This window comes from Vigna angularis, chromosome 6, assembly GCF_016808095.1.
Source record: "Vigna angularis cultivar LongXiaoDou No.4 chromosome 6, ASM1680809v1, whole genome shotgun sequence".
NCBI lineage: Eukaryota > Viridiplantae > Streptophyta > Magnoliopsida > Fabales > Fabaceae > Vigna > Vigna angularis.
The window spans coordinates 23,026,772-23,041,249 of NC_068975.1; the positions used below are offsets into that span (position 1 = coordinate 23,026,772).

At 33.0% G+C, this 14,478-nt stretch overlaps 2 protein-coding genes across 3 annotated transcripts; one reads left to right on the plus strand and one right to left on the minus strand.

The window, feature by feature from the left end:
- Window positions 1-200: 200 nt before the first annotated feature.
- LOC108342002 (uncharacterized) lies at window positions 201-2,465 on the plus strand. Its single transcript, XM_017579701.2, has 4 exons — window positions 201-414; window positions 820-934; window positions 1,357-1,546; window positions 1,749-2,465. Exons 2-4 carry the CDS (start codon window positions 902-904, stop codon window positions 2,288-2,290), a joined length of 765 nt encoding a protein of 254 aa, XP_017435190.1. The 5' UTR covers window positions 201-414; window positions 820-901; the 3' UTR covers window positions 2,291-2,465.
- Window positions 2,466-7,095: 4,630 nt separating this feature from the next.
- On the minus strand, window positions 7,096-9,806 carry LOC108342133 (probable N-acetyltransferase HLS1-like). Of its 2 annotated transcripts, XR_001833350.2 has the most exons (3): window positions 9,251-9,806; window positions 7,683-9,039; window positions 7,096-7,495 (listed from the first exon to the last, which is right to left on the minus strand). XR_001833350.2 is itself a non-coding variant. In XM_017579846.2 (2 exons), exons 1-2 carry the CDS (start codon window positions 9,422-9,424, stop codon window positions 8,044-8,046), a joined length of 1,170 nt encoding a protein of 389 aa, XP_017435335.1. In that variant the 5' UTR covers window positions 9,425-9,806; the 3' UTR covers window positions 7,096-8,043. The 2 variants fall into 2 exon arrangements, 1 of the variants encoding a protein (XP_017435335.1); XM_017579846.2 differs by having other exon boundaries at window positions 7,096-9,039.
- Window positions 9,807-14,478: the final 4,672 nt, after the last annotated feature.

The window sequence follows — 14,478 nt, forward strand, 5'->3', positions numbered from 1 at the left end:
AATTAATTTCATTTATTTTTTATTTTTTTATTTTTGTTAAAAATGAGTCTCTTTAAATATCATTTTATAGCAATTTTTGTCTAACATTTGCCTATGTAAAAAAATTATTTTATAAACAATAATAGTAATAATGTGTAATTAATAAACCAATTTCATTTATAATTATTTATTTGTTGAATTTTCTTTTGACGATTTCCGTTCTCAACTTGATTTTCTGGGTTTAAGTACGGTGAGAATTTAGTTTTCCATGCAAACAAACGACACCGTTTTCCCTTCCTCTCAGATAGGTGAATTCTTACCCTTCCAGTTCGTTCAATCGAAGAAGCTTAAATAGGCATTGGCGCTTGCTCCTTTTCACTCACTCTCGTGATCTATACTCCGTCTTGCGCACTGTTTTGATTTTTCTCTTCCAAGGTTACTCTAATCGCTTCCCCTCTATTGTATATTCTTTTTGTTAATACTAGTTACAGTTCTTTTTCCTCCGTTTCTCTGCCTTTCTTCGAACAGAGAAATTTGCACGGATACCCAAATTGTTTTCCCTTTTTCTGTGTGATTTTTCTAAACCCCAATTGCTTAAAGTTGTATTTTTTAATATTGAATACATTTTTCATGTTGTTGTTTATTCTTGGGTGTAAAGGTCTCAGAAATGGGAACTTTTCTTGAACTTGAAAGAATTTTTGCTAATGTCGTTTTTCTGGTTTTTTATGCTTGAATTTTGAAAGAATCAATTTCTGTTTATGTTCTTGCTTTTATTTTTTATATAATTCTGATTCTTTCTTAAGTGCAGGCATGTCACTATATTTTTCTTGTGATTTTCAGGATAAGCATCAACAGTTGTTATTCTTTTTTCTCGGCTGATCAAAGTCATTTTTCTAGTTCCTGGCTTCTTGAAGTTTGAACTATGGCGCTTCATGGAACCACCTTATTCATCAATGTAAATTGCAGATTTTCTTATAATCCAAATGCTAACATATTTATCATTTTACTGAATTGAGAAGACGTCTGATTTGGTTCTTGGCAAATTTCTATAAGAGCATTTCTATAAGAATCCGATATTGAATCTTGATTTAGTTTAACTTCTTGACACAGAATTTGGGAAAATAAATTAGGCTTTCTCATTGACCGCATGCTTTCTTGGATTGATTTCTGACTGTTAGAAGCTGATATATAATGTTTGTTTGTGATTATATTTTCCGCTGCATTGTTGTAAATAAGATATACCGTGAATTTAGCTGACAGAAATCAATTTTATGGATTGGTTAGGGGTGAGGATGAAGTTATACCTTTCATCTAAACAATTCTGTATTTCTTTAGTAAATTGCAACACAGTTCATTGATTTTATCTTTTGAATGAAGGGACTTTCTTCTGCTATCAAGGAGTTTAATGTCTTGCCACATTCATTCATCAATAGCTTTCAGAAGGTTCATCATGTTTCTTTGCCTTCTTGCACTCCAAACAAGTTAGTTCTAAGCAGAAGTTTCGGAAGAGGAGACCAAGTATGTCTTTTACATGGTCAATCTCTCAAGTTGCAAATGGGAAGATTCAGTAAGTAACTTTTCTTAAAACCTTATAACTCACATTGGGACTTGCCCTTTGGGTAATATGATGAGTATAAGGCCAGAGGTTTTTCTCTCCTTTAGACTTTGCTTTAGTCCAATTCCTTTTGCATCCAAGCCCCAATTTTTCAGTACATATTTTGCCAAATTTAGCCTTTTCCTTGTCTAAAAATGTCTTTGGATTCTATCAGTGGGAACACTGAGAGTAAAAAGTGAAGACTCAGAGAGCACATTGAATGCCGAGAACATTGCATTGGATGAAGAGACATTGGAGGAGGAGCTAGAGAATGCCATAGCTGAAGAGAATTATGCTAGAGCAGCACAAATAAGGGATACTCTGAAAAACCTTCAGAAAGATAGCAAGACAGCATTATTTGGAGCAAACAGCCGGTTTTATGACTCATTCAGGGCTGGTGACCTAGCAGCCATGCAAGGAATATGGGCGCAAAGTAATGAGGTATGCTGTGTCCATCCTGGTTTGAAGGGGATAACTGGTTATGATGATATCATTGAGAGCTGGAATTTTATATGGGCTAACTACGACTTTCCGCTAGAAATTAAGCTAGAAGACATTAAGGTTCACGTTAAAGGGGATACGGGATATGTTACTTGCATGGAATTTGTGAAGACAAAAGGAGGCAGATGGGGAGGACAGTTTGTAACAAATGTGTTTGAGAAGATTGATGGACTGTGGTTTATTTGTATCCATCATGCTTCCCCAATAGACCTATGAACACATCAAAGTTTGTAATATAGATAGGAAGTTCACCCTTAGTTGCTCATCTCCCATTCTTCTCTCTTTCTATGTTTGTATTCAGAGATTCTGAGGGTGTAACATTGCAACATACAAATAATCTGTAGAAGTTGTGCTGAGGATTAAAAAATAAAATCAATTTCTTATTGTGGAATTTTTTTTCTCTTTTAATTCCTTTGAAGTCTAACTTTTAAATTTATGCAGAAGTTAATTTAGTGTCTGAAAAATAAGAGGTTGCTGATTGGATGCTGTTGGTGAGACATGAGTCAAAAAAACTAATGTGAAAAATTTAATTGTTGAGATTGTTGACGACTTAAAAACTATTGGCTTATTTTGGGGTTAGAGGAATAAAAGGAAAGATGACTGCTAAAAAAGTCAAATAACACTAACAAAGATACAGGACTAGATCAAGTATTTTTTATGACAAGATAACAAGTCTTCTTCCAAGTAAAATAAAAATAAAAACACTAATTGGATAATCACATAAAAGTTGCAAGAAAATCACATGAAAGTTTTGTCCTTCATCTTCCCATTATTGTTGCCGTGCTCTCTAAATTACTAACACCAAGGAAAACAATGCCACAACAAATGAGAGAAGTGAGTGAATGTGAAAACTAAGAACTAACAAATATATTGCTGAATGTGTAAACATACTATGGTCGAAAGTTTGGAAAAAAAGTTACACTTACCCACTTTATAATTGTTGGGTTAGAAATAGAAGACTAAATAAAAGGACATAGTAAACTTATAAAATATATATCTATAAAATAATATAATATGTGTTTCGACCGGATCCGGAAGGATCTTGTTAAAACATACAAGTTTGTCGAAGACTGGGCGGACGATCACGAACGGTAAAGGCTGGTAGACGAACGATGAAGCTGCCATGGACCGGGCAGACGCTTTCTCACTGAAGCAGATCGAGCGGCTCTGGCGCCTAGGGCACTAGAAGCTGACGAAAACCGGACAGTTGTTGCTGAATCCCACGAACTGAAGAAGGCCGGGCTATACGTGTGGCGGATGGTACAGTATGGCGGACTGACGCTGCTCCGCGCTCTAGGCTGGAGGCCGGGCGGGTTTCTCCCTATGCGCTCCCGGTGGTCGTCCTCCTACTTCAAGCCGGGCGGTTGGGTACCTGTCAAAGGCACTCCGACGCTCAAGTCAGTAATATGACAGAGCGGTCTGTGATGCATGTATGTATTGCATCGTAAGGAATTCGTCCTGAAATCATACCTGGGACCTTTATTTATACTAATTGTAATGGGCTTTTACCTTTCGTGGGCCTGAAAACGGCCCAATCATACCTTAATCTTCATTAAGGGCTTTAACGAGTCATTAGTATTTAATCGCGCAGTCGACATAGTGAATGACGGTCATGACGGCCGGTCAGCAGGGTGACCAGCCGAGGATGTCAACCTGGGAGGGACGGTCGAAACGGCCGGCCAACAGGGTAACCGGCCAAGGATGTCAACCTGGGGCGGCCGGTCAGCAGGGTAACCAGCCAATGATGTCAACCTGGGAGGGACGGTCGAAACGCCCGGCCAGCAAGGTAACCGGCCAAGGATGTCAACCTGGGAGGGACGGTCGTGGCGGCCGGTCAGCAAGGTGACCGGCCAATGATCTCAACCTGGGAGGGACGATCGTGACTGCCGGTCAGCAGGGTGACCAGCCAATGATGGACACTTGGTCGGTCGGCCTGGATGGACGACCTTGGTAGGCCACTCGTTCTCGAAAGACGACCTGGATGGATGACCTTGGAGGATCGTTCGGTCTATGTCGGCTCGGACAACGTTAGTTTGGACGCTCAGTCTGATGGCCGACCTGGCTGGACGCTCGGTCTATGTGTCAGGAAGACCGGTCGGTACAATATGTATTATCATAGGCTGAACATTAATATATATATATATATATTATATTTATGTCCAATTCTTAATGTAAAATATTATCTGCTAATTAAGGCTTGCAAGATCCTGTGTTTCTTTTGTGGGTGTTGCTCCCTTCACCACCACCCTTTGCTCCCTCCACCACTCCATTTCTGTTTTACCCCTCTTTTTATTTTTTGTTCCTATTTTATCTTTAGTAAAATTTTAGGGTTAATATTTTTTAACCTCTACCCACTCCAATCCTCTACATGTATGCAGCAACAACTCTTCTTCCTCTTTAAGGTTCCTCCCCTCATTGTTTCATTGTGCTCTTCTTCCTCTTTTTCACGTTCCACTTCTTCCTCTCATTTTTTTATTGTGATAGAATTGTGGTCTCAGAGTGTGGTGGACTTTCATTAGCTGGTGTGCTTAGTGAGAGATTGCAAGTGGTGGTGGAAGCAATTGATCAGCTGTGCCAAGATCGGTGTGTAGTGGTGGTGTGGTGGTGCTTGAAGCATTCATCGTGAAGGTGTGTAATAAACCCTAAAAAAATAAACGTATAATCTTTAAACGGATGTGAGTATCCCTCAACGGATGTCAACATCCGTTTAAGGGAAAACGGATGTCGATATCTGTTTTGCCTTAAACGGATGTTGACATCCGTTGACGGATGTCGATATCCGTTTTGCCTTAAACGGATGTTGACATCCGTTGACGGATGTCGATATCCGTTTTGCCTTAAACGGATGTTGACATCCGTTGACGGATGTCGATATCCGTTTTGCCTTAAACGGATGTTGACATCCGTTGACGGATGTCGATATCCATTTTGCCTTAAACGGATGTTGACATCCGTTGACGGATGTCGATATCCATTTTGCCTTAAATGGATGTTGACATCCGTTGATGGATGCTCACATCCATTTAAAGTTAAATGTTTATTTTCCAGTTTATTTTTATTAGTTTATTTTTTTATATTAATTTTGGAGATATTTTAATAATGTAATTTATATGCTTTGATGTATTTTAATAATGTATTTTTGAAGATCTTTATTGTTATTAGTTTATATTTATATTTTTTTGTATTTTGCAGTTATATATAATTAGTTTTTTGTTTTAATGTTTTTGTATAATATATATTTTTTTTATATGGTTTTTGTATTCTTTAACAATTTTATAATTATACAAAAAAGTATTTATTAGTTTAATTATATGAAATATATAATTTTATTATATTAATATTTTTGTAATTAAAACAAACGGATGTGGTGAAGTTGAGGGGGTGGAAATATGAAAAGAGAGAGAAGGAGAGTTAGGAGGTGGGGCTGAGTGAAAAGTAAAAATGGGTAGAAAAATAGGGTTTGAGTTTAAAGTAAAGTAAATAAATAGGGTTAAAAGTAAAAAGGTTATTTTTGTAATTAAATTTTTTTTGCAGAAGGTTGGGGAGGTGGAGGGAGAAGTGGTGGTGGTGGAGGGAGTAACACCCTTCTTTTGTCTCTCGTCTTTTTCATTTTTACTTTGTTAAGTCTCTCTTTCTCATTTTATATGTTCCATTTTGGGCCTCTCTCGGTGTTTCATTTTCATTCCAAGTGGGCTATTTCTTTTAGCGCTCTTATGGTTTCTTCTTCCTCATTCACAGGTAAAAGTCCTTACTCATAGGTCAGATATTTTTTGATTGTATAATATAGAAACACATTTTCAATTTTACAATTTGAAAGTAAAAAATATATTTTATATTAGTTAATGTATAAAAATATATTCAGAGTTATACAATTCAAAATATATTTTTAAATTTATATATATATATATATATATATATATATATATATTATTAATTGTGTAATCTACAAATGTATTTCAGATTATACATTCTGAAATATATTTTGATATCTTATAATTTAGAAATACACTTTGTATAATTTATAATATTTTTTCATATTATAATCTGATGTATTCTAAATTATATAATTTAAAATACAATATGTAACATGAAGATGCATTTGTAATCCTACAGTTTATATTGTTTTCATAGTAGGTAATTTATAATATATTTTAGAATTTGGAAATGTTTTTCCTATTATCTAATCCATGAATTAAACATATTTTTAGATTTGGAAATGTATTATGAATTAGGTATACCATTTTCGCACAATTTAGTCTTTTCCAACATCCTTGTAGAGGTACTCGAAGAAACGTAGTTGGAGGAAGAAAGAATTTTCCAAGTATTCTACGGACCAATGTAAAAAATTTGGATAATTTTTTTATTAATTAATAGTATGATTAAATATTTGTCTCATGACATCGCTTAAGAGAAATTGGTAAGGTATTATTATGGTTGGTATTGATTGGCAAGAAAGCCATGAAATGTCTTTGAACATAAGCAGGAAGTAAAGTGCATGACATAATAATTGTTTGCGAAAACTAAAAACAGCAAGCAAAGGTAGCTTCCTCCACTTCACGACAAGCACTAAGTCCAAAACAAATGACAGAAATTTTGACCTTTTGGTTTTTGGCTTTCTATGGAGATAGATAGTACTGCTAAATTACTAATCAAAGTGGTCCTCAGCCTACCTTCAAGTTCAATGTTTCTTCAATTTCTTCAGTTTCAGACACCCTTCTTTTTCAGGCTACTAAGTCTAGCTGCTCTCTGCATCTTTAGGTTTATTTCCAAGAACCACTTTCGGCACCATGGTTTTCCAGACAAAGGAAGGACAATGCATGGCCCTTGCCATAGAAAATTTAGTGTGAACTCAAGGAAAACTTTCTTTCCTCATAACCAAAAGGGTCTTAATGTCTATTTTATGAAATGTGGACAGAAAAAGTTTTGGAAACTCAAAGGAACATGACTAAAGCCACAACCTTTGATAATGAAATTTTGATCTGGATTAAGTAAACTGTTTTTACTGAAAAACATTGATGATGAGAAATGTGTGGATAAATGTAATGTATCAATCATTTATTGCAGAAGGTTCATGAGTGCTATTCCGTGGTCATACTGAACAGAAGTAGAACAATTACAGAATCTTTCTAAATAGAAATCCACTAACTTTATTAGTCCAACTCACTCTTTATATGGTTCTAACAAAGAGCAAGGTCACTAGCCAGTTAACCAACATTTGCATTAATGGTAAAAAGTGAAAACCCAAGCAAAGTCTCTCGTTTGTGTTTTTGGCTGATTCCCACACAGGCTATGGAAACTTCAACATTCCTCATGCAGTTAGGGACAACAATGCTCGAGCACAAATGAAGAAGAAACCAACCCCTTGACAGTCACATGCATTTTTTCTTTCCCCCTTTATCTTGGAACAGAAGCTGTCTAAGTCTGACTTGAATGGAATAGAATAATGGTTACTTTCATGATCACACATTATGTATATAAAATGGCTAGAAAGTAAATCTCTTTTCTTTTTTCTTTGTTTTTTTTTTCAGTGATGACATACATGTTACGGAGATGATATCCCAATGAGATGCGACAAAGTGAGTGAGGAGGGTCCAGCTAAAAATTTTACCTGAGGGGAAGGAACAAAGTTTGGACCACCATGGTGATTGAGTAGTCAGAGTCATGAGGCAGAAGATGGGAATTGCTAAGAAGGACACCAAAGTGTGGCACCAAAATTATGGATATCTTTTAAGATTTTGTGTCACCGATGTGAAAGGAACCAGAGAAAACCCCCCACCAAGAGAGATGGATGGAGTTGTCACACAATACATGAGGTGGGTTTTGGTTCTTAGAGAAAGCTAAGGAAAGGAAAGGAAAGAAAAGAAAGAAAATTAAGGTGAAGATATTTCCAAGCTTTTTCTTGTCCCCCCTTTTATTACTCTTTTATTTTTTTTTTCTTAATATATGTGTTTTTTGAGATCATGCATTAATTAAACCTCTCTTGGGTCTACAAAAAGAGCTCTTGTTGGTGGGGTTTTGGTTAATTCATGGAACTTGTTATTTGTCCCTTCATTTTTCAAAGGCTTTATGCACCACAAGTCCTCTGGGCATGAGAGCAATTTCCAATGTGGAATATGATGGTTGAGCTCGTCTCTTCCACCAACTTCAGTGACAATGATCTTGCAATTCTCATCCTTTGATTCTGCAGCCATGTTGTGTACGAATTGGCACAAGGCTCTCACCAGCTTCCCTGAGAATGGCCCTTCATGGTGCACCCCATACATGAAATAGAACCCAAATGGGTTGAAGAAATCAGGTATGATTGGAAGTTTCAAACATGGGAAGATTTTATCAATCAACCACCAACTCTTGGTGCACAACAAGCAAGAAAATGGTGCTTTTCCTAGCCTCAGCTTGAATATCTCTCCACTGTTCCATACACTGAGCATTGCCCAACTATTAGGGACTTGTCCATCTGACCCAAAATCCCCCCAACCAATATCTCCCTTGAAATAGGCTACCCATGTCCCCAAACTTAGCTTGTTCCTAAGTATGTTGCCTATGTCATTGGGAAAAAACTCTGTGGACCCCATGAATCTTCTGTAGAGGTATTCAGCTTGGTCAACCTTCAACCTTGCTATCTCAATGTTGGCTGATATTTGAAAGCAATGATGGTTCACAGGGTTCACAAGAATAGCTGGAGTCCTAAACTTGGTGTAGCCAAACTTGTCCATAAAGAGACTGACCGAGGCTTGGTTGTCTTTCTCTGTTGCCATATATGCATAGTCCACATCCTTTGAACTGAACCATTCTTCTAGCCTTCTCACAAGGCTCGAGCCAATCGCTTTTCTCCTGTGATGGGGTGATACCCTTAAGCCAAGGACATACCCCACCTTTGCCAAATCCTTCGGAGGATGACCATGAACCGTCACCAGCTTTATAGACCCTTGAATCACACCAACCAGTTCATTCTCCAACTCTGCCACCTACCACCAAATTGAGCAGTTAGTGGTGGACATGATGATCAAAGAAGAAGAATGAGAAGAACAAGAACATGAGAAAGACATAGAAGATTAAATGGTGGCAATTGTGGCACGTACATATAATGATACATATAATAAGAAGAAGAAAAAGAAAGTGTTGAAGGCATGAAGTTAGTGCCTTGTAGTGGCTGGCATAGTATTGTGTATCACTTACCAGCATCATGTACATTGGACTGTTCCGAATCCTACAAATGGGGTCACCCATAGTGTCTGTGAAGAGGAACACGCTTTCTGATGGCCCTACCTCGCATCTTCTCTCAAGATCTTCCACTTGAGCCCTATCATATTGCCCCTCGTAGCTTCTGATTCTGAACTTGTTGAATTCCATACCCAAAACAAAGAGATTTCAAGGATGATCAACTTAGAACGAAGGTGTTTGATGTGTGATGATTCAGCGAAACAAAAGTAAAAGGAAACCCAAAGCTCAACAAGGTACACAAGATACAAATAGCAAGACAGTGCAACCAACGAGAAGTAATACAAGTACTACAACAAGAATGGTTTGGCATAGACCTCATTATGATAATGATTTATATGCAGGAGGTAGAAAGAAAAACAAAATACAATAAAATACAAAAGAAAAAAAAAGGTGGTGGAAAGAGAGAGAAAGAAAAAGGAAGAGTGAAAATAGAAAGAGAGAGATTGAAACTAGGGAGAATGTTCTTTATCAGATTCATCCATAACCTAGGCTTCAATAATAATAGTAGACAAAAGTTAGATTAATAATGGAATGTGTTTTTTGTCTCTAGCATTTTCTGTCCACTCCCTCCTATATATATAGGTTAAGCTATTCTTATTCTTATATGTAAAATTAAAATCTCTCACATCACCTAATTTTCATCACTCATCTTTCTTTTACCCTTCATTTTGTTCTTTGTTTTTAGTCATTTCCACACTATCTCTTAGATTAAAACCTCGACTCCAAGTTTACTTTCTCCTTTTTCACCCTTAATTATGACTCCAAATTCATCAACTATAAGCCACCATGGTACAACTTTTTTTATGGCCTCTATCGTTCACCTGAAAATTTAAGAGAGAAGATAATTCAAGTTTAACTCAATTTCATAAACAACGGTAATAGTTTGACACAAAAAAAATTCATTTGATACAGTTAAATAATAAAATTTTGAATATAATTATATTAATTTTAATTTAAAATCTTTATTACATTATTAAAAACTATGTCAAATGAATGTTTTTTTTAAACTGTGTCAAACTAACTTTTTCCTCTCATTGTAAAATAAAATTTGCAATTACATATATATTTTAAATTGACTTTATTTTGAAAGTAAAACTTCCAATAAAAAGAATAAGTTGGGTCAATTTAATATTAAATAAGTCAGTTTAATACAATTTTAAAAGTGAGTTAAAGTTCATGTTAAGTTTACACTATTTATCTATTTTAGTAATTTTTAAAAACTTGTTTATGTATAATTTAAAAATAATTTTTTTATGCTTTTGTGGAAGATAACACTTCAAAGATGAAATTGATGATATATTTTCCCTTCTAAAATGAAGCTGGCTTTTCAAGAAGAACCCATTTGAGTTTTCACTTTGTAAACAAATAAATATTATTTATATGAGAGGAACTATTTTGAAATATGGATATATATGTTCGGAGGCAAGATGGGTTTCCCTAAAGTGACTTTTGTTTATGTTGATAGGAGTGACTCTCTTTCATTAGGTTTGGAAATTCATAATTAGGGTAAAGCAAAACATGGTTTAGTGGGGTTTAACTTTCACTTTCGAATCTAATGTCTAAAGACAAAGGGGCCACCCACGGCCACACAACACAACACAGACACAAACATATCTCAAATAAATTAACACTCAAAATATAAATAAATATAAAAAAAAAAACTCAAGTATTGCATTGTTCCCAAAAGCTTCATTAAATTAATGTCCTGTCATTAACTTATGAATCCCTAATTCCACTTAATTATGTTGCTTTAGCTAACACACCGCTTTGCTTCTACTGTTAACACGTAACCCCACCCATTTCTAATCTTAAATGTTTAATTAGGTTTTGATGGACTAGTCTCCTATATAATATAGGAATGATTAATTTAAATAATCAATTGATGAACGAAGGAATATGTGTTGTTAAATATGGTCAATTAATGAGTAGATTCTCGTTTATGAAAGATATTTAATAGTCTGCCGACTCGTACGGAACAAGATTAAAACTTCATATTTGTAGTCAAGTCACGCGCTTTAGTTTATACAGTGTATATTTTACACTGTTTGAAAGTGGAAGAAAATAAATATATAAAATATAAGTTGTTTGATTTTAGGAAAGTTAATTTTTTGTCATGGTTTTATTTGAATACGAATATATATTTTTCAACAATTTTATATTAAAATAATCCTATTTAAAAATTAAATTATTATTATTATTTTTAAGTGTATGTTTACTTTTTTTTTATCATAATAAAGTAGGCATGCACTGAATAAATCTATTAAAAAATTGAAAGAATTATGAAAATGAAATTAAGTAAAAGAAATTGGTATTAATATTAAAAATTAAAGAAAAGAAAAGAAAAGAAAAGAAGGCATGTCATGTTTGCGATAGGAAAGGTGAGTGAAATTTTTGTTGTAATGCGTCAGCGTCGTACGAAAGGCGTGCAGCGTGGCGTGCGTGAGCCTGAGGTTAACCTAACGTCGATCCACACAAAAACATAATAATACCAAATCTTATTTTAAAGCTATTTTCACTCTCTTTATTTAATATCATATACTTTTTTTAATTGCGTAATTTCTGAAGAAAGGTTTATAATAAAATAAACGTGGACTAAACATAAGAATAATCAATTTTCTGAAGGAGTTAAATTTTTATTAGAATAAAAAAACATATTCTCAATTATTTAGTATTAGAAATTCTCTTATATAGCCCATGTGATGAAAAAAGGATCACGTCCTCTCTTTTTTATCATAATACATATACGAGTTATATTATGAATCAATTTAAAAAATATTTTCTGCATCTAATATTCACAAATCTAATTTACAAGGACTTTAAAAAATGTTAATATTTTGCATAAACAATTTTGATAATCCTGTAGAAAATCCAAATGTTGTAGAGAGCACCTGCATTGTAGATATCTTTAAAAAGTAAATGTAAAAATTACTTTTTTACTTTTTCAAATACTCTTTTACTTTTAAAAAGTCTAAATTTATATATACTCCATCTTTAAAATAATTAATTTGTCATCCAACAATAGAAAACCATGTAAAATCAGTTTTCAATTTTCGAATTATGATATTAAAAGACCAGGTTCATATTGTTTTCAATAATCAAAGGACTAGTTGAACAGATATCTCCTGTGGTTTAGGAAAGTGTTGTCAAATGTTCGGACAACGAAATCTTTGACATTTTGTTTTATATTTTTTAAAAATAAAATGTATACTTTATGTTCTAACTTATTTAATTTTTTTAAAATTAAATTTATTTGTAGCTCATAATTTATTATGTAATTTTATGCAAGTTATAATTTAAAATTACTTGCTCTCTGAGTTTACTTGTTAAGCAATTACTTTTAAATATATAAAGAAAACCCAAGAATATTTTTCTCAAATATCTTGTTCCATTATCATCCCTAGTTATTTTTTTCTAACTACCACTTTGATTAAAATTTGAATAAGAATTGCTACGTACATTTAACAAAAATAATGTTGGTTGATTGATTTATATGTCCGACACTTCTCCTATTTATAAGCAATGGGTTATGCAATAAGTGGCGTATATAATCAGGGATGAAAACAATTGACCAAGAAAATGACTTAATGAAAGTTTAATTTAAATTTGGAATGTGTTTTCTTATCTTTCAAATTCATCTTGCTTTAAATTCACCAAATTTTAATCTAATTATTAGTTTAAATTATGAGTTCTAAGTTACATGTCAATATAATTTCATGCATAACTTAAATTCATTATTGTATAATCCCTTAAAGCATAGAATCAAAATTAATTATAGTTTCAAATTATAATTTTATTTCAATTCATCTAAATAGAAAGTATATTTTAAATCGCATTCTTTTATTTGAGCTGTGTAGAGATTAGAGCATAAATTATAATCGGAAGTTCAATTTTAATTAAGTATGATCATGAATAAAGAAGAAAATCGATTGGGCGGAATGGTTGGTAACAAGTGAAGACAAGAAAGTCATGACGATATTGATGACAAAATTAATCTTAGAAGTCGCGATTCAAATAATAAAATATATATAAAAGAGACTCACTTTGAGTTAAACAATATAATCTGCATAAATTAAATAAGAGCTTTTACAAGTTAATTTATAACAATTACATACATTATATTAAATAATACCTGAAAGTATAAATTTTTTGACAGATATATCTCTAATTTTTTGTAAACAAATACGTAGATTAAATAAGTCAAGTCTTCATGACAAATGTATTTTACAAGCAGATTGAATAATTCCAATTATAGTTTAATTAGACATAACTTTTCGAAACTCTAATTCATTTTTTATTTATCTAAGCACATTGAATAATTATAATATTTTATGTTTGAATAGTTAATTTTTGGTTCTTCAAAAAGGTAATTATAAGGTATATAATTACCGCCGCAAATTTGCATGAACGGTGTGAATACTTGGTTTTACTGATAAGATGCGTGCATGGAAGTCATCTACCTTCGTGCATTTTCTATCTTGGATTATTTAAACTGCATTTAATGGTAAATAATGAATGTGATAAGAGTAAAAGAATATATGCATGTAAAAATGCAAAAAGAATATAAGTAATTATTTGTTGTATATAAATAAAAAATTATTATGATAGCAGAAAGTGTGGGTCCAATGTGGACATGAATTAGAAGCAACAGAAGAATTGGACGGTGGTGGCTGTGCTTCATAACCTTTTTGCATAAAAAAACAAACAAAACCTTCACAATTAGATACACATCAACACCAATCATCATTGCCTCACAAATCAACGTCACACATAGCACACTTTTAAAAATGATTTATTAATGTTTATATAATAATAAAACTAATACAATAATAATGCCTATACATATATATATATATATATATATATATATATATATATATATATATATATATATATATATATATATATATATATATATATATATATATATGCACATTGCGGGTATACATTAGTTTTTAAGAACTTCAAATGTAAATGATTGATTATTGATGATAATCTAAATGAAGAAGTTCAAAAAGTTGAATGTAAGAAATAATATTATAAATCAAGTGTTAAGGTTTTTAGTTAAAGATAATATTAAAATATTTATATATTTCGTTTTAACAATTAGTTTAGGTAAGTATCGTATGATTTGAAATATTTTTGTTTGAGAAAAATTGTATTGATATAGAGATATATTTTTTAAG

Excerpts from the sequence above, each read along its gene's own strand:
- LOC108342002 (XM_017579701.2), top strand. The coding sequence starts at position 902 with ATGGCGCTTCATGGAACCACCTTATTCATCAAT. Across the intron at positions 935-1,356 it reads GAACCACCTTATTCATCAAT|GGACTTTCTTCTGCTATCAA; the intron begins GTAAATTGCAGA and ends TTTTGAATGAAG. Across the intron at positions 1,547-1,748 it reads GTTGCAAATGGGAAGATTCA|TGGGAACACTGAGAGTAAAA; the intron begins GTAAGTAACTTT and ends GGATTCTATCAG.
- LOC108342133 (XM_017579846.2), bottom strand. The coding sequence starts at position 9,424 with ATGGAATTCAACAAGTTCAGAATCAGAAGCTACGAGGGGCAATATGAT. Across the intron at positions 9,040-9,250 it reads GTCCAATGTACATGATGCTG|GTGGCAGAGTTGGAGAATGA; the intron begins GTAAGTGATACA and ends ATTTGGTGGTAG.